The 20,741-nt window shown below is 41.8% G+C and overlaps 1 protein-coding gene across 3 annotated transcripts in view; it reads right to left on the bottom strand.

Annotated features, from left to right (window-relative positions):
* Positions 1-20,129, bottom strand: part of ADSS2 (adenylosuccinate synthase 2) — a 36,494-nt gene extending 16,365 nt beyond the window's left edge. The window contains exons 1-4 of one of the 3 annotated variants that reach the window (XM_042926458.1): positions 19,835-20,129; positions 7,494-7,596; positions 6,629-6,697; positions 4,910-4,960 (exon numbers count right to left, since the gene is read on the bottom strand). In XM_042926458.1, coding sequence (XP_042782392.1) covers positions 4,910-4,960; positions 6,629-6,697; positions 7,494-7,596; positions 19,835-20,017 — 406 coding nt within the window. In that variant the 5' untranslated portion in view covers positions 20,018-20,129. Of the gene's footprint in view, positions 1-4,909; positions 4,961-6,628; positions 6,698-7,493; positions 7,597-9,699; positions 11,730-19,834 lie in introns of those variants that run through there. The other 2 variants (XM_042926457.1, XM_042926459.1) reach the window with 2 other exon arrangements.
* Positions 20,130-20,741: the final 612 nt, after the last annotated feature.

Here is a 20,741-nt window from a genome sequence, read left to right as displayed (position 1 = left end):
TCGTGCCACAGAAGCAGGTAGCAACAACATCCTTTTAAACTACACTGCCATATTGCACACCAAAAGGTATCTATGGGAATGTTCAGAGCAATATTATTTGCAGTAACTCAATACTAGAAATGAGTCAAAGCCTCATTAATGGGAAAATGGATAAACTGTGGCATTTTCATACAATGGGATACTATTCAGCAATGAAAAAAGTATAAAATATTGCTTCATTGAACAATAAGGATGAATCTCATGGGCACCCTGTTGAGTGGAAATCAGACGCAACAGATTAAATGTGTAATCTGTATCGACTTCAAACAACAACGACGACGACAAAACCAATCTATAGTGAGAGAATAGCAGTCTCCCTTGGTGAGACGGAGTAGATAAGGACTGGGAAAGGTCATTAGAGTGATTTTGTTTGTTTATTTGTTTGACTGAAATATACTACCTAGAACACTACTTCCAGGCATACAACATAAAGATTCAATATTTGTATGTACAGGATGCTTGGACTATTCTGGTTCTTGTAGTTCTAGAAGAGTTTTAGGACGGTTTCTTCTGTTTCTGTGAAAAATATGATAGGGATTGTACTGAATGTGTAGATTGCTTTGGGTAGGACGGACATTTTCACAAAACGATTCTTCCAATCCACGAGCACAGAGCATCTTTCCATTTACTCGCGTCTGCTTTCTTTCATCAATGTCTTACAGCTGTCAGTGTATCAGTCCTTTACATGCTTGGGTAGCAAAGTAGCTTTTTCGGGCACTAGAAAGGCTCTGTTTAACAAGGTAGACACTGATTAAAGGGGTAAAATATGTGTACACTTTTTGTGCATTTTGCTGTTGTGTGTGAGATGTTAAAATGGTTACTTTTTTCTAATAATAGCTATTGTATACTATAGGGATTAGTTTATTACCATGTACAGCTAATAACCATTCTTATTTACTTTAGAGGAGCCCGAACAGTTCTTAAGAAGCTGTTTCATTAAAACTCAGACTTTGCCAAAGTGAGACGTTGGAGTGAGCTATTTCTTTTGCATAAAAAAACATTTTGCATTTAAGTATCTGCTGCATTTTCTATGCCCAAATAAGTTACAGTGGCAACTTGCAAACCACAAATAAATGGTTGATGGAAAGCAGGCAAACCATATTTCTCAGAAATTAATTTAGTACCTTGCCACTAAGCTAATGTTTCCTTAGGTTTTTCCAGGCCCCGGGGAGCTATTAGTGAACTCAGAGTAATTACTTTCATAAAGCCTCATCGTGGCACAGAGCCTTAATACCCCCACTAACACTGTTTTTGAAAGAACGCTCTTCGTGTGAGGTTGCTTTGAACATGTCTTCCGTTGTCCACAGCCTAGATAAGGAAAACAAAAAATGCTGCCTTGGGGACTCAGTCTAATTTTTAAAATAAAAGATAATTATGCACTTTCAGTAGGTAAGTTTTAATAACACCATCTTTTATTATTATAGTTAAGTTTTATTAACACCATTAATGTCGCACTGTATTAATGTGCCCATGTGAGCTTCAGGATCTGTAATACCCACGTCGCTTGATGCTCTTCTAAGTTGTTTTGGGGGTTTTATTAGTTGTGGCCACTCACTAGGAGATCTACCCTCTTAAGAGATTGTTAAGTCGCAAGAGAACATGGTCATCTACAGCCTCAGTGTTGCACAGGAGGTCTCTAGAACTCACTCAGGAGATGACACAAAGGTCATCTTTGCAGTGACACATCCCCAGCCACTGCATCGGAAACTATAGATTGCTACCCACCTTCTCCAAACTGCCAGATGCGACAGGTGGCTCCCCCCTCCTCAGACCGCATCACTGCATGCCACGGTGCGTTTGTTACAGATTTATCTTGTTTGTCATCTGTCTGCCCTACTACACCACGCGCTCCATTTTTTCTACTGCTGAATCCTCAGTGCCCAAAATTCCCCCTGCACAGAGGAGCCATTCAATAGATAGTTGCTGAATCAAAAGACAGACACCAACTAACCTAGATTTCAAATGTTTAAAGAAATTTAAAGTCTTGGCCATTTCTCAGATCTCTTTCCATCGGTAAGTATCTCTTACATTACAAATTTTGTTAGGTGTTTTGAAGCGACAGGTCGCAATTATAATGTAATGGTTCCCTGCATGCTTGCTTAAGTATGCTAACGTAAAGAACTGGCCAACAATGGACTCATTTAAAAATTTCTTTAAAAGAAAATTAGCTGTTTAAAGCAAAAATTTAAGAATGCAATGTTGAGTTTATAACAATGTAGACATGAAATGTGGGACAGTAATAACACAAGGGACTGGATAAGGGGTATAGAGGGCATCTGGGTGGCTCAGTTGGTTAAGCGTCCGACTTCAGCTCAGGTCATGATCTCGCGGTTCATGAGTTCGAGCCCTGCGTCAGGCTCTGTGCTGACAGCTCAGAGCCTGGAGCCTGTTTCAGATTCTGTGTCTCCCTCTCTCTCTCTGACCCTCCCCCATTCATGCTCTCTGTCTCAAAAGTAAATAAACGTTAAAAAAAAAAAAATTAAAAAAAAAAAAAAGAAACATTGCTTGTAAAAATCTTGGGTTAAATATTGTATCATGTTAAGGTAGATGATTAAAGATGCATATTATAGGGGCACCTGGGTGGCTCAGTTGGTTAAGCATCCAACTTCAGCTCAGGTCATGATCTCACCGCTCGTGAGTTCAAGCCCCGCATCAGGCTCTGTGCTGACAGCTCAGAGCCTGGCGTCTGCTTCACATTCTGTGTCTCCCTCTCTCTCTCTGCCCCTCCCCCCTCTCAAAAATAAATAAAAACATTAAAAAAAATTTTAAAGATGCATATTATAAATCCCAGAACTACCAAAATTCACAAAACAGGAGGTATAATTAATCAATCAATAAATAGTGCAGATAATATTTAAAATACTAAATCTAAAAGAAATCAGGAAAAGGAGGAAAAAAGACAATGGCAGGAATAGAAAACAAAAAGCAGATATAAATTCAGCCATAATGTTAATTAACTATATTTAGAAATAAATGATCTAAACACTCCAGTTAAAGGGGACACTGTCACAATGAATAAAAAGCAAGACCAACTATATTTTGTGTATAATAAATGCCCTGCAAATATAGATATGGATAAGCTAAGGATGGTGAGATTGAAAAAGATACCTCCTGCAAACGCTGATCTTAAGAAAGGTGTGCTGGTTCTTAAGAGTAAAGAATATTACCGCGGCACATTCCTGTGTATACCAACACACATGAGGACATCTCATCACGATCAAAGTTAATCCGCCAAAAACAGAAGTTTAAATAGACACACCACCCAAAGCACACAAAGCAGAAACTGACAAGAGGTGAAAAGACAGACGAATCCAGTTACTGCTGGAGGTTTCAGCGTGCCTCTAAGTGACAGCAAGGAGACAGAATACCAGCGAGGACACAGAAGACGTGAACACCCTTTAACTGACACTTAAGGGACACCCCACTCTCAACAGAACACATATTCTTAATGCATGTCGAACACTAACCAAAAGAGGCCCTATGCCAGGCCATAACACAAGTCTCGACAAATTGAAAACGAATGAGATCACACACAGAGTATGTTCTCTGTCTATAACAAAGTCAGGAATAAATAAGGGAAATCAGAAAAAGCATCCAATATTTACAAATGTAAACGCATTTCTCAATAACTCGTGGGTCAAAAAGAAATCACCAAAAAGCATTTTCAAATGAATGGAAATAAATGTACAAAATGTCAGTATTTGTGGAATGTAGCTAAAGTAGTATGAGACTCATACGCAGCTTTAAATGCTTACGTTAGAAAAGAAAGGTCTACGTCGATGATCTAATAAGCTTGAAAAGAAGCTAGAAGTGAGCAGATTAAACCCCCAGAGTATGTCAGTCCAGCACAGTTCACTTCAGAGAAATTATTTGAATGGATTACTGAGGTTTAGCCATAGGCTTCAGCCTCTGCTGGTAATTTGGAGGCACTGCTACTTAGCTGATACTTAAGAAACTTGATGGGGCTGCTCTTAAATGGAGGTCAAGGCTAAAACTAGAGCAGCTCTTGTCTCAGGAGACCTTTGTATTTAAATACAACTTAAGGGGTGCCTGGGTGGTTCAGAGGCTAAGTGTCTGCCTTTGGCTCAGGTCGTGAGCCCCCCACGTCAGGCTCTGTGCTGACAGCTCGGAGTCTGGAGCCTGCTTCAGATTCTGTCTCTGTCTCTCTGCCCCTCCCCTACTCGCTCTCTGCCTCTCTCCCAAATATAAAAAACATAAGAAAAAAGTTTTTTTTTAAATGCAACTTAAGAGCTTGCATCGGTCAGTTCTCTCTCTTTCCTGGTTAATGTCTCAAAACCATGTGACTGATAATTAACAATTCTATCCCTTCAAAGGTAGGACAGGAACAAGGAGACAAACTTCAAACTTCTTGGTGCTGCTTGAAGTTAATTTGAGAATCCAGTTTGTTCTAACAACGGACAAGGAGGCTACACTGAATAAAGTCTGAACCACTGAAAAAGCCACATGGGTACATTTTAGACACAAAGAGTCACTCTCAAGATTTTTTCCAGATAGAAGACCTGCTTTTTACATGAGTACTAATGTGCAAATAAATGCTCTTCATATTTGATATGGTTTATTATATCTTTTATTTTATTTTTTTTTAAGTAGGCTTCATGCCCAGCACAGAGCCCAACGCGGGGCCAGAACTCCCCACCCTGAGATCAACACCTGAGCTGAGATCAAGACTCAGATGCTTCACCAACTGAGCCAGCCAGGTGTCCCTAATATGCTTTATTCTATAACAGGATTAGAGATGTTTCTCATGAAATGCTGCTTATGTTATTCATCAGTTTAGCTAATTCCTCAGAAGTTAGTGATAACTTTGAGAATAAGGCAGTTATAAAAAAATGCATGTTATGCCCCTTACCAATGTGAGCTCTGTCAGATATGATGAGCCTTTTTTCCCAGCCTTCCAGACCTAGAGGGAAGGAGAAAAAAGATACGGTTAACTGAACACTTTGTATAATTTTTAAACCTTAATTTCTTTAGGGATACAATGTTTCAAAGTGTTTTTCACGGAAGTAATCACTAACACATCTTGTCTTCTGTACGGGATACATATTTAACAGGAATGTTCTGACCGGTCATTCATTATATATACACTCATGCACAAATTCTATCTTTTTAAATGTTTAACTCTAAAACGCTTCAAACTCAAGCCAGCCGGAGCCACATAAAATACTTCTAAGAATCCAAAAGCAAATGGTGGGAAAATGTCATTTTTGTTAGAGGCAGGGGAGGGGGAATTTGCTGCAGAGCAGGAGAAGAATTTTAAGAAAAGGGAGTTAATTTGGGGAATGGCACTCTTTCCCAAAAGACAATTATAAAAAGTGGGATTAGAGGCGCCTGGGTGGCTCAGTCCGTCAAGCGTCTGACTTCAGCTCAGGTCATGATCTCATGGCTTGTGAGTTCAGCCCTGTATCAGGCTCTGTACCAACAGCTCGGATCCTGGAGCCTGCTTCGGATTCTGTGTCTCCCTCTCTCTGCTCCTCCCCTGCTCGTGCTCTTTCTCAAAAATAAATAAACGTTTAAAAATTTTTAAAAGATTAAAGAATTTAAAAGGAGACAGCACCACGTAGGTAAAAATGCAGGGAAGCAAAGAGGGATGAGAGCCGCAGGCAGCCAGGATTCTGTGACATCACATCGAACTGTCAGGAACACTTGAGGTTGGATTGCTACTTTTAAACTTGAACAACGAAATCGAATTGAGTATTTCCAACGAGCCAGGCTAAGGGCAAACAGTGCTTTTCCTCAACTGCGTATTTATTATTTGTGTTGCCAAGTGGCCCTCAAAGCCCAGCAAGGCAGACAAACTGAATGTAAACAGACTTCCACAAATCCCAAAGAGATTAGCAAAGGCAGGAAATTAAGGCTTTAAAAAAATTGTTCTTAAGGAGATGGGAGTGAATCATGTCATAGAAAGAGCATCTCCCTCATGTGGAGGGAGGGACAGAAACAACCCTGTTTTTATCCCAGGGTTATACAACCCATGGGAACAACACTGACTGACTGTGTGCAAAGGGGACCTCACTGGTTTCCTGACTCCCACAAGCTAACGTTTGGTTTGGGAGGTGGGGATGATGAATCTCTGGGGTTTCTCCACCAGCGAACGGACAGTGATTCCAGGAGCCTGAAGAGAAACTCTATGGATGACCTGGGTGTCAAGAAATCAGGTCTTACACAATTACCTTATTCTGTTTGTCTTCTGTTTACAATACTGATCATACTGAATAAAATGTAACCGACATTGAAAACATTTGTCCTACAACAACCTGCAATTTTAAAGTATAAGACAAGGGAGCCTGGGTGGCTCGGTTGGTAAGCATCCGACTTCGGCTCAGGTCATGATCTCACCATCCGTGAGTTCAAGCCCCGCGTCAGGCTCTGCTCAGAGCCTGGAGCCTGCTTCAGATTCTGTGTCTCCCTCTGTCTCTGCCCCACTCATGCTCTGTCTCTCTCAAAAATAAATAAACATTAAAAAAAAAATTTAAAGCATAAGACAAAATGTTTTGTCTGGTGTGACATTTTTCAACAAACTTTACAATAAACAAACCAGTTACCAGGCAAAGCAGTCAGGCTTTCATACCTTTTCCTTTTTGGACATTTTTCTCTGCTTCCTCAAATAATCCAGGTAGATGAATTACCACACCATTTCCTAAAGGAAAGCAAAAAAAAAAAAAAGACCAACCTTAAATATTTATACTTATAATACAGATATAATGATATTAAAATACAGACATCTATGATAATTCTCATCTAGAATAGCAGATATATGAAGGACTTAATAAACAGAATATCTGATTTCTCAGGGAGTTACCACAGAAATGATTCCAAGTTTTTAACAGTAGAGTAATGTAAATACACATAGAATATAAAACACTAAAGTTACATTCAAAATAATTTGAAATTTCTTTGAAACAAAGTGAAACTTATTCTGAAAGAACCTAGTTAGGTCGGTCTAGGCAAACTGAACCAGGTTACAATGATGCTAAATCAATGCCTTTAAAATTGGGGAATCACACCCTATTAGTGGCCATAAAATCAATTTAGCGGGTTGTGATTAGCATTTTTAAAGATAAAAAACTAGGCCAAAAAACTTTAGATTGCATCACATTATAAGGGTTCAGCATCAATCCGTGAAACACCTCCTATATTTCTTACTGTGCATCAGTGTTTGGAAAGCTGATTTGATGATCTAATACTACTTTATAAATTTAAGATTGCCAATGGCCACAGTTAAATGCAAGTTATTCCAAAAAGTATTAGTGCTAAAAGACAGAGTTGTAAAATAGCCAGAGTTAGGTATATTCCAGAAGGTACCAAGGTCAAGATTAATAAGGGATCAGTGATTATTTGAGCAGTGAGAGATGAAATCAGCTTGGATAACGAAAAATGAACACCATTATCAATTGAGGGAAAAAAAACCCAAACGGTTCAGTTTATACACTCACCAATGAATGCAGTAACATTGGGATTAATTATTCCACTGGGTAAAAGATGAAAATCATATTCCACAGAATCTACAACAACTGTATGGCCAGCATTATTTCCTCCCTGAAAATATAAGACAGGGGAAAATTGACCCGGACAATAAATATGACAAATAACACATCTCCCTTCTAAAGTGAACTAGTAATTTCTTCTAAAATGTCAATATAACTGAAGAAAACCCAAGTATGTATTCGCCACAAATACTTATTTTTATTTTTTTTAATGTTTTATTTATTTTTGAGACAGAGAGAGAGAGAGACAGAGCATGAGCAGGGGAGGGGCAGAGAGACAGGGAGACACAGAATCCGAAGCAGGTTCCAGGCTCCAGCTGTCAGCACAGGGGCTTGAACTCGGGAGCCGCGAGATCGTGACCTGAGCCGAAGTTGGACGCTCAGCCGACTGGGCCACCGAGGCGCCCCACAAACACTTATTCTTTAGAGGGTTTATAATAGTTTGACTATACCCTCTTCTTCCCCCCACCACAGCACCCTGGTTTTTCCTGACGGGATCTAGAAAACTAATAAATTCAGGTTTCTAGAAGGTAGAAAGACATCTCCCCTCTTAAAAAGAGAAAAAATTATGAGAGAAGAAGTACAGGGAACAATTAGTTATTCTGGCTTGGGCATTCTAGAGGACATGCAGCAATCTAATTAATTATCCGTGATATTTCATCCAAACACAGAAAAATCCCTAGATTAAAAGAGTAATCGATCCAGTTATGTCGACCCTAACTTGACATAAACATTCATGTAATTCCCACGGTACTAAAAGCACGTCAAGCAGCTCTGAGACCTGAAATGTGTATTCTTGCATGGACTTATCTATCAACTAGGAAATCTCCAAGTAACTCCTTCCAATACTGGCTATCCTGAGACTCCAATTCTTAAATGTGTAAGTCAGTCTTGTGGGTGTTTAGTACCAATCCCTGAATCCGCTCATCTCTGGATAAAGTAATACACTGGGTCAAGGAACCTCTAAAGTTGAGAAACATATTATAACCCCATAGTGAAACTTCCACTCTGTGAAGCTGATGCCTAGAATAGTCAACACAAAGCAAAACCTGAGGTCAGATTAGGTTCACAGGAGACTGATTATTAAGTGACCACATAATTTTTCTAATTTTTTTTTTGAGTTTATTTATCTTGAAAGACAGAGAGAGAGGATGGCACAGAGAATCTCAAGCCCACTCCACACCCTCAGCACAGAGCCTGACCTGGGGCTTGAAGTCACAAACCGAGGGAACATGACTGAGCTGAAATCAAGAGTCGGACGCTTCATAACGGACTGAGTCACCCAGGCGCCCTAATTTTTCTAATTTCTAAGCTTAAAAAACATTAAAAAGAAAAACCCCACACAAATCAACTGATATTTAAACTTCTACATAATATTAACAAAAAGCTTAAAGTAAACAAACCAGGAATATATTTGCAACAAATAGAAAATTTAACAGCATCCTTGTTGGACACTAAAAAAAATATCAATACACTATGCGTCCTGAGAATGACTAGTTTAACTTTATCCCAAGGCTGTTTTTGACAAAATGAAGGTTATTTACTTTTTACCAAATCATCACCAATCACGAACTCACAAAACCTGCCAGAAGATTGGTCTTGCATAAATAAATAAATAAATAAATAAATAAATAAATAAATAAATGCCTATTTATACTGTTCTCCACAAATACAAAGCAAAGAACTGCCTGCTTTAAGACTAGTACATGTCTATGTCAGGTATGTTTAAAACAAAACAAAAAAAGACCGGACAGTGAGGTCTGGAAGGCAACAGGTGGGCGGCAGGTCACAGGAGGACAGAAGCAGGAGTGATTAGCAGCACTTCCCTCACTCGATACACCGAGGGAACCTGGCAGTATTTCCCTACTTTTTATGTTTTAATAAGAAACATCTGCATGTGAGAAAAGGCTCTGAAGGATGCACAGTAGGGGGTGAAGTCTTCCTCATAGTCCTCACCCCACCAGTCACCACCAGGTTTTGGTGTAACTTCTGGAGGTAATTTGCCAAAGCCAACAGGTATCTGCATCCTGTTTTATTGCACACATCCAAACGGCGGGAGCTGTATACTCCCTGGCAGCCTGCTTTTACTTAGCAAATCTGAGCACGCGTTCCACACCTTGTGAACTGAACCACCTCATTCTTTTCATGGCCCTACCGTACAGCTTTTTACACGGTCCCATACAGAATTTATTTCCCACAAGAGAGGCATCCGGGTTGTTTCCAATCTGTGGTCCTTAGAGACAACGTCACAGCAGCACTTCCTGGTGCATACTTTATTATGACTTCACACTTGTGCAAGTTTATTACCAATTCTGATAGAACCCTAAAAGAAAAATAACTCACAGGACAATTCTTACTTGGTGTTTATAGCTTTTCTTTCACAGATCGATCCCTCATGCAAATATTAGCTTTTTTTATCGCGACTTTTTACGATTTAGCAGACCTCCCCCAAACTTTCAGCAAAAATCTTTCCGGAGTATAAAGCTCATTCAAATTTCTGGAGATCCTACGAAGAGATCCTATGAAGATGCTCATTTGTTATTAATTCTAAATTGTTATAAATCACTAAATCTAAGAAATTTGTCCTCAACTGTTATAAAGTACTAGTGACTTCATGACAAAAAAAACTAGTAAAGCACTATTACTTCAGCAAAATCAGTTTATTTTTTTAATCCACCATTTGCCTAAGATAAAAAACCACGCCACAATTTTTGGAGTAGACCTCTAAAGTCAGTCTCCTAATTTACATAAAACTACTTTTATAGGTACCCTAATATAATCATTTGGTGAAACAATTATTAACTCGGCGGTGCCCAATAATGTTCTTATTGTGTAACCAAACCCTACTTTCTTAGATAATGTTTTACCAAGACAGGCAGTGATGGTGGCAGCAACCGTAATAAAGCGGATTGTTTGTTATGGGTTGTGAGAGATGACGCTAGGGGGATGAGACGGTTTAATTTGTTAAGTTCTTCCAAGTTTACAGGTGGTGGTTCAGGCTGGAAAAGTTCAGCTGCAAAAGGCTTGAAAATCACACTTTAGTGAACAGCTGAGCGCACTCAAACATTAATCAGCCCTTTCAATAACCAATGTCCTATATTCAGGCTTCCTATCTCATGGAAGATTTCTCATTGAAATCTCAGGATTTCAATCTCATTTAAATTCTACTTGGCTGAGCAAGAAAATATGGTTAAACATGCCCAGAATAACCCTAGCTTATTCATTCTATTAAGGAGCTAGGGGAGAAAATGTAAGCTTGCTTATTAGCGTATCTGGTCATTAGTGCCCCGGGGGAACTGGGGTAGGACGGCTTCTAATCTCAAACACACAACTCTGCAGAAAAGATTCCTAAGGTGAATTGAGGGGGAGTTACTCATAAGGAGCTTCCTGACAAGGTGATCTATACAGGAGATAAGCTTTCGTAAACTGTCATGTTTTACAAAATGCGACAGAGGCAGCTTCAAATCTGAAGTGTCTATTTGGCTGCTAACCTCAAATATTCATAGATGGTGTGCAATATACAAAAGTCCCCTTGGGAGCTCAGGCAATGGTCTCCAAACACAGACTACACCGGTCCAAGGAGAGGTCAGTACACTAGCAAGCAGCAAAACACGGTTTCGATATTTGCACCACTCCTAACCACACCACACCCTCCCCCCACACCCTCCAGTGAATTACGGGGGCAGAGTCTGAACCACAGGCTTCTACATCTGTGATCACACTGCCGGTCACAGGGGCAGTTCCGCGAGCGTGCCAGAGCAAGTAACGAGAACATATATATATTTAATCATGTTTAATAATTCTCATAAGGAGCACTGGGGAGGCCAGAGAGCACTATATAAACGATCAGAGAGAAATATCGTCTACTTTTAACGGAGATGTACTACTCTCTTCCCAACGCGAAATTTCTGCAAAACAAACTTGATAAATTATCCCCCCTCCCGATAACGTACTGATCATATATTCATATTAATAGTTACAAGTAACTATCTCTTGCTGTTTTGTTAAATTCCCGTAACACATGGTCCTAGTCACTCATATAGGACACATGTAGGTCCTAGTGACTGTTAACTATCAAAGCTGCATGTTTTATATCACTTAACTAAAAACACAGAATGTGTTTAATTGTCATACAATCAAAAGAGCTGTGGACTAGCAATTAATGTTGTTTTCGAGATCAATGATACCAAGAGAGAAAATATTTTTTAACAATTCTCAGATGCCTTAATTTTTTAAACATTTTAAATTCTGAAATTTACCCTTTAAAACCCCAAGAAACAAGAAATCCGTGTGAACCCAAAGTAACTGCATATTATGTGGCAAGTTGCTTTGAGAAAAAACCTAAGTTTATAATGCCTTAAATGATGGTTTTTCCTATACTGAATATCAAGAATAAATGCAAATTCAGGGGCACCTGGGTGGCTCAGTCAGTTGAGCATCTGACTTCGGCTCAGGTCGTGACCGCACAGCTCTTGAGTTCGAGCCCCGCGTCGGGCTCTGTGCTGACAGCTCGGAGCCTGGAGCCCGCTTCAGATCCTGTGTCTCCCTCCCTCTCTGCCCCTAACCTGCTCGCATTCTGTCTCTGTCTCTCTCAGAAATAAACAAACATTAAAAAGTTAAAACAAACTAAATAAAAACAAGCATAAATGCAAATTCACTGTATTGAAGTAAAAAAATAAACCTATGAAAGAAAATCCAATCAGGTCTCACCAGTCACAAAACATCCCCTAATTTGGTATTTATTTTACTGATTCTCTTCGACTGTTATTCTTGCTTTAAGATTAAATATAAATAAAATATTAAATATGCTGCTTAATGACCAAGAATAAAATGTCTCTCGAACATTATGATGGAGGCAAAAGCAGAGCTAAAATGCTATGTTCTCAAACCTAAAGATCAAAGTTTCTGACATACGCTTTAAGTTTTATAAACCATTCCTAAGATAGGCCATTTTCACTGTTTTAATTATAGTTAATCAAAACCAATTTTTTCAAACGTTTATTTATTTTTGAGAGAGAGCGGGGGAGGGGCAGAGAGAGAGAGGGAGACAGAGGATCCCAAGTAGGCTCTATGCTGTCAGCACAGAGCCCGAGGCGGGACTCAAACCCAGGAACTTTGAGATCAAGACGTGAGATCATGACCTGAGCGGAAGTCGGATGCTTAACTGACTGAGCCACCCAGGTGCCCCAATAAAAACCCATTTAATTCCAAACATTCTTCCCTCTAGAAAAACAGCGGCTCTACAGTATATTTGATACTGTTACCAAACAATTCACAAATAAGAATAACCCAGAGCCAGTATTTCTTCATTGCGCATTTTCCTATATAAAATTAACTCTCCGTCAGCTACACCTTCTTTATGTTTTGTCCCTCTTCTTTTCCCTCTCCCCCCAAACTCCTTACTTTGCAAATCATTAATTGACCCAGACTGGGAAACCTGATCCGACCAAGCCTGAGCCAATCAAGATCCTCCCCTCTTGGGAATTGGATTTTGAGTAGCGAGAAAGGCAGTGGCTCAGTGACACCTGTAACCTAAGGGAGCCTCCTTTAAAAAAAAGGTTGCCAGTTCGGGCTGCTGAGCTCCCAGGAGCTGCCTTTACCCGAGGCCACCCTGAGGACTGGCCAACCCGTCCTTGCTTCAAACAAATCCCCATTTTGCCTAAGACAGCCTCCCTCCATTGCTAGCAAACAACAGACTCCAAATGATTCACCGCAGGAACTAATTGCAATATAGTATGCATACAGCTGGCTCTCTAAAGTTCCTATCTTGCACTGGTGATAAACCGAAAATAAAAAATGATTAACTTCCAAATGTTAGTATTTATGCTGTCAAGAACAAAACTCGGAAGCACTACAGGGATGGTATAACAGTATTTAGTTATTTTGTAACTGTTCTCAGTTATACACTTCCTAATTGGGGTTTGAAGCCTAAGAAAGGAGACAATTTTCCTTCCGCCGGAGCCGTCAAGCCCAACCCTAGAATAAAAGCTTGGATCAGGAAACGGTGGTATGTGCAAGTTTCCAATTAAGAAGCTCCAAAGGTCCAGGGGAGATTTAAAAGAAAAGGTTTTGGGGGCACCTGGGTGGCCCAGTCAGTTAAGTTCGACTTCAGCTCAGGTCAGGATCTCACGGTTTGTGGGTTCGAGCCCCACGTCAGGCTCTGTGCTGATACCTCGGAGCCTGGGGCCTGCTTCGCATTCTGTCTCTCTCTCTCTCTCTCTCTCTCTCTCCCTCTCTCTCCCTCCCCCACTCACGCTCTGTCTCTCTCAAAAGTAAACAAACATTAAAAAAAAAGTCTGGAAGGGAATGAAATGAAACGACATTAGTCTGCAAAAGCGACTCCAAAAAAAGAAAAGAAGAAAAAAAAGCGACCCCTGATTCCCAACTCAGCTCGCTATTGGGTCTTACCTCTTTCCCAAATCACTCCCCTAACCGAGTTCCTGCTGTGACCGCGGAGGTGAAGACAGTAAAGGGCCCCCCCCCCCCCCCCCCCCCCGCCGTGTTGCAAACCCGAAACAATGGCGTCTGCAGCAACAGCAGGCGCCCGAGAGTCCAGGGCTGACACTTTTGTGCGCAAGCCTGGAGGCCTTTCTCAGGCCACCGAGGCCTCTGACACACGGTCTGTGCGTCTTTGTCCTTTCTGCCCCGAGTACACGAACACCGTGCTCTGACCACAGAGCTCAAAGTGAACACCCGTCCAGGACAGGTACTGCCCTGGATCACAGGAGAGGACAGCGACGCCTCACACCCCGCGCCTCCAAACCATCCCAGCAAGCAGAGAAGGGTTCCTATGTCTTGCCTCGAGTCTTCAAGCATCTTAGAAACCTAACAGGCTTTTGAGACCATGCTGATGACCTGGGCTGGTTTCTCGGGAGAACGTCAGACCTGTGCCTGTCTTTCCACACGAAACACTTCTCCTTACACCAAAACTAAAACACTTGTCAACCCACAGCAAGAAAGTCATTATAAACAAGGATGACTAGTCTTTTATGAAGACGTTCATCTAATTGCAATTGGCTTATGATTTCAAAATAGAACAGGTTAAGTGACTAGCAGTAAGTCGACCAACTGAACTATTCAGCAGTAACCAGACACACTAGATAGGAAGAGAAAACATATACACTGCTCAGTTGTCTTTTAAAGGCTTAAGATACTCTCTCTACCTTACGTTATTATGGTTACCTTCCAGTTTCGTGCAGATAAATGTCACACACATGATGAAAAGCTCGGGAGGACCTTAGGTTCCCAATCAAGCTGCGTGTAGACTCTAGACACCAAGCTCTAATACACACACTTACTAAACCAGGGTCATGGATGGAAAGATCAGACACGCAGCCAAAAACTGCATAAACCAATGATGTGTGATGCAGCTTTTGTAAACGCTTGAGAAAAGTTCACCCAATCATTACATTTATAAAGACACTTTCTTAAAAATGCACTGGAAGTATACGGCACGTTTCAAGTCAAAAAAAAATTTCTCATGAATAAAAAGAAGGCTTGATATAGACAAAAATCCCACTTTTCAAGGAAGAATTCTAAATAATCTGAACTACACAGAATTAAAAGTTGGTTCAATGCAAAGAACCATCCCACGTTGGAGCCAGAGTCGCCTTGGGAAGGGACTACTGTTGACGGTTCTCAACGGTGCCCACAGCCAACACTGAATACCTCAAAGTCCTCTTTTCCACTGGTAAAAGTATTCTGACAGTCACCAATCTCTACTTATTGGTGAGTAGCTTATCCATACTGATCTTTAGTGTCAAAATCTGACATGGGGCCCAAAAGATAATACTGCTAAATTTGGGTCCGGTTATAGTAAGCCAGTAACTATATGTCAATTTACCATTTCACTCTACATTTGTTCTGGGCAACAGTTTGTCCTAGAGATAACTTGAAATTACCCAACTCACTCACCCATTCCCACCAAAATTAAAGAAATAAAATAATATTGATCAGACGTCACTGAGATGATCTCATGATTTAAAAATTTATGCCTCAAAAATAGAGATTATACATTAACAAATTACATGTTATATCCTACTGTACTATTATATATAATATCATTATATATTATCTATATTTATATCAACAGAATAGGCTTAAACAGTAAACAACTTGAGATATCCTCATTAACTAAATTTTCAGATCTACTGCCCTCAGCAGACAAAAACTGTTTTACTAGAATGACACGGCATTCAAGCGAAATATGCTGAGGAAATACACACAAAAAATTACAAACATCAGTTATCTCTTCAAACACACAAGACATAAGACTTTAATATAAACCATTAAAGCCTCTGAACATAACGGTACAATATAAAAGTACTAGTTAAAATACTAAGTAACAAATGTTAATCCAACGAATGCTGGGGATTCCACCTTAAACTCATGCCATCAGTCAATTAACTTGTCCAGGGAGATGTTAAAATAATTTACAGGAAAGGGTTAAGCTACCGGTCTCAAAGAAATTTCTAGACGTGATCCAGACACCTAATAAATATTTGTTGAGGATTTACTTCCTCTCTGTCTCGCAGAGTACTTGGTGCTATGGAAAAAAAAAACAACAAAAAAAGCATAAATCCTCGTTTTGAGAAAATTTATATTCTGGCAGGGAAAACACAGTAATCCAAGAAAGCAAGATTTAACCAAGTATACCACACATTGGTATACATCTCTGTACTTGGGAAAGTCTATGAACTTTATAAAAAGTGTTGACAGGGGACACAGAAATAGCGATTATTATGAATCTGGAAAAACAGTTTACTAATGCTAATTCTTTACCACCTTCAAAATTGTGGGAAGTGGTTTGGGAGGTAATTTTAGTCAAGGCATTAAAAAACACTTTAGTTATCCCTTTTAAATTATCTCTCAATTTTTCTAATCATTCCAACGACAAAGACTCAGTTTGCTGCTGTTAGGTCTGCTATACTTTTTTTTTTTTTTTAACTTACTAATAGGTGGTTTCAGAGCCTTCTGCGAATGTCAGCATCTAGCTACAAATTAACATTTTCTTCATTGTATTTATTTTCATGGCAAGCTTTTATATAAAGCAAGTGACAGGATACACTTTGCCTTTATAATTAATTTTAGTTAACATTTTTCTTTATGTTAACTTTAAAACCCTGAAAGGAAAAAAAACACAGAGAGAGTACTGTCCTAACTATTCCGGATCCCAGGCAACTTCATGGTTAACCAAGACCACCTTGCTGACTTTCTAGAACAATAAATAAACCTGCTTAACAAGTGGTAGAAACGGTAACTGTTAAAACCTCTGTAGTTTCTACTCAACAAAATAAAATAAAGTATAACAGTTTACTCTGGAGGATGGGGGGGGGGGGGTGGTGACAGCGAGAGACTTCCTAACAAAGCAATTTTTATGCTGCCAGAAAGGGGCCGACCTACACCCACCCATACTTTAACTCTTTGAAAAACCCCTACCAGTATCCTTCTCCAATCCCTACCTGGCAATACCTGCTTATGTAGCAGTTGTCCCAAGGACTGTAAGCTCCTTGTGGGCACAATCCCTGCCTTTTTCAGCTTCTTAACTCTGGGGCTAAGTGGTTCCCCCTTTATCCCCTGTAGATACTCATTCGGTGATTGTTGGATAAATAAAATACACCTGGAGTTGGTCCTACACTTACGGCTTTTCCTTAAAAGACATCAATTTAAAATTAAGATATCAGGAGTGGTTGTTCTTTGATGTTAAGCCCTACATACCGATTTATGGATCTAGAGAATTTACCAAATTGTAAATAATTCTGTATAAATCTTGAATCTGCAATTATAGGCCTTAAGGGTGTTGATGAAAATGCCACTAGCGTTGCATCTACTCTTTCCAATAAGGCATTTGATATATTTAACATAGTTAAGTGCAAGGTCAGTTTTTCTTTCAAAAACTTTACTTTAAATTGGAAAAAATTCCTTTATGATTCCATTGTTAAACCATGAACACATCATCTGTATACCACTTCTAGAGAAACAATCCGTACACAAGCTGAGTTTATGGCATGAATATGATCAATAAAAACTGTACCAAGTTCTAACAAAGTATAGATTTCCAGTAATACACAAAACTTAAATCACCAAACAAGGCATTTCAAGCTACAAATGTCTTTCCAACGTTGACTTTTCCCAGCGCTCTATATACACTGAGAATTTCAACATTCCATATTCTTCAGTTTTATAAGCCAGGAGAATCTCAGTAAGTAGGAGTCAGCTTACTAGGGCTGACCAAATAATATAAAGTTACCAAGGTGAATCACAAGAGAGATGCTTAAATCTATTCATTACGTAACTACTTTCAGTAACAAAACTAGTAAGAGTCCTTCCAACGATGAGCTCTTAAAAGGCACTAGAATATGAAGATTTTAGAATTATATAAGGATTGCAGTCAGTCAAAAGTTTACAGGTGGCGAACGTCTGCGTAACAGGTCTGCACAAATGTTCCTCCTCTGTCTTCAGCTAACAGTTTTAAGCCAAACTTGGCTCCTTTTCAATCACTTCTCTCTAGGCTTTCCAAGGGCATCAGATGAGATTGGTCCATGACCTTCATCAAGAGGACATTCACAACAACACAGAAACACCTTCTTTTGTATACAAATTCATTCTACTATTTTTCAAGGAAATACTAAAATCGAGGATCTTTTAGAATAAATGCTCTTCAATGTTACATTCTCCAAACCTTCTGACAACCCATAATGTTACTCAGCCTAAGCATTACTATTTTTGGGTAAGGAAGATGGCAGGAATGACAGGGAAGGGGACAAAGAGGCTCAGCCTCTCTCCCTTTCTACCCAGCAAGAGTTAGGTATTCTCATTCTTCTTTCCCTGTAGCATGGCCAGATCTGATTTTAAGACAAAAGCAAGGTGAAAGCTGGCTTTTGGAGCAGCTCCTAAGGCGATGTGGGGCAGGACTTGCATGGAAACACGCTTAGGAGTAAGGCAGTAAGTAAGTAAGTAAGTAAGGTAAGTGGGTCACCAGAGGGCCCGAGGAAGAGAGATCTGAAGGTGGGGAGAGGTGGTGGTGGTGCTAAGTGGTAATACTAAGAGGCCATGACTACCTTGGCTAAGGAATGGGCAGGGTGAGTTTCTGCATGCAAAAAACCAAACCAAACCAAAACAAAACAAAACCCCACGACAAATCAGAATATCTGCATTTAGCTTTTTCTGTACTTGTGATTACTTTGTTTCTGCTTGTTCAAATGGCATTCAGGTAGAACGCTTTCAATCGAGTGGGCCTACTAACTTGTTACAACATACACAGCATGGCATCATCATACTGTGCCATGTTCACGAGGAAGAGACCCACCTTCTTGCGAGGTAAACAGCAGTTCATTTCAAATACATCGCAATTTGTTTTGAAAGTGGTTATTGCTCAACCACTTCGAATTTTGAAACTGGTAATAGTTATCTAAGAGCCTTCACAAAGGCGTAGCCTAGAGGCTGCTTCAAAGCAACCGACAAATCAGAAGAAAGCTTACACTGAAAACCACGTGTCTCCGGGTAGGAAGTACATTACCGTTCCATTTCCCGAAAGTTCACTTTCCGTGTGAGCGTGTGAGCGTAACAATGTAAATATTTCTAAATACCACATTTGACATCCGCGCATTATTTGCCTCACTCGTAGAGGAGCTAGGATTCTTTCATCTGGGACCAACAAGTAACAATAATCTACCCTCAACATGAATACACCGGGTACGGAGTCAAAACCCGGGGCCGTTTACTGTGCAAAGCCCGGAGGCTGGGTTCTCGTGTCAACAAAGTGGAAGGGAGGAGGCAAAGGTCTGCACACTGGGGGCCTGCAGGTGGGGGAGTGGCGAGCGGCTTTTCGGGCGCTTCGGAACAATCCATTCCGCCCCCCCCCCACCCCGCCTTCCATCGGTCTCCCTCGACTGGGTGGGTGGGTTAAGGGGAGGGAGCGTGCTGCAGCCGCGCGGGGTCTCCGCCCGGAGTCGGGAGCAGGCCTCCCTCGGGCGGGAGCGTCTCAAACTCGGACCGTATCCCGTCCCCACCCCGGCCCCAGACCCGGGGCTGGGCACTGCCCCCCACACCCAAAACTGCAGCTCCCGAGGCATCGCGCGTCTCCCAAAGACTCCCCGTCAACCCTCGTTTTCCTCCAGAGCCACCCCAACCCCTCGGGTCAGGGGTCTCTGACCTCCCGCCATTTCTCCACGTCGCCGCAGCTCCGAGCAGGAGACAACCTCAAGGTGACACCTCCTTTTGGACGACGGATCCGGGTTCCGCGCCCGCGCTCTCGGGCCCGGCTTCGCGTCAGAGCCCGGTCGCCTCACCTGGCAGCGGCACACGATGTCGGCGTCCTGCGCCAGCAGATCCACCACCTTGCCTTTGCCTTCGTCGCCCCACTGCGCGCCCAGCACCACCGTCACCCGGTTCCCGCCGGGCCGCGCCCCGGGGCGGCCGCAATCGCCGTTGGGCAGGGAGGATGCCGCCGGGTTGGTCTCGGCGAACGCCATGGCTCCGGTGACGCGAGGAAAGCCCGAAGGAGGCGCGGGCGGCGAGGAGTGCGCGAACCGAACTGCTCTGCGGCCGCCAGCCACATGCGGAGGAAGAAGGAGCCAGAGGCCGGCCCCGCCCCCGCCCCCGCCGGGCCGCCCCTCTCCAGCCAGGCCCCGCCCCGCTCCCCGCCACAGCCCACTCAAGGGGCGACCATGACTGCCCCGCGCAGGCCGGCCGCCGCAGCACCGCCCGCAGGAAGAGGCCCCGGTGGCGGCAACCGCCGCCACCCGGGACTGAGGCCACGCCCCTTCCGCAGCCTGGCGCGCCACCCCAGGGGGAGCCCGCGAGCGGAAGGTGGCGGGGGCGGGGCCTCGAGCGCGCTTCGCCTCATCGCCCCGCCCATCCGCCCTGGTCCCGCTTTTCAAACTGGAGAGGCGCGGAGGTGCGTGCTCGAGCGTCGGACTACAACTCCCGGCATGCAACGCTCTGGGCGGAGGCGACGTTTTCTGGGGCCATGGTGTTCTGCCGTCTGCAAGCGTTCGTCCTCAAATTGTTTTTTAATGACTTGTCTTTATTCAGCGACGAGATAGCGTGTGCGAACTTCAAAGGGTGGAATTCCAAAATACAAATGGGATGGAATTGAAATGTGTAGATTTGGAACTGGAAACTAAAGGCCTGGAAGTAAGAGAGATGGGGCAGGGATCAAAGAGGGCAAACTCAAAAGCAGAGCAATGGAGGACA

Source organism: Panthera leo, chromosome F3 (assembly GCF_018350215.1).
Source record: "Panthera leo isolate Ple1 chromosome F3, P.leo_Ple1_pat1.1, whole genome shotgun sequence".
NCBI lineage: Eukaryota > Metazoa > Chordata > Mammalia > Carnivora > Felidae > Panthera > Panthera leo.
Note: the sequence above shows the minus strand (reverse complement) of the source record. Positions and strands in the feature narration are given on the sequence as shown.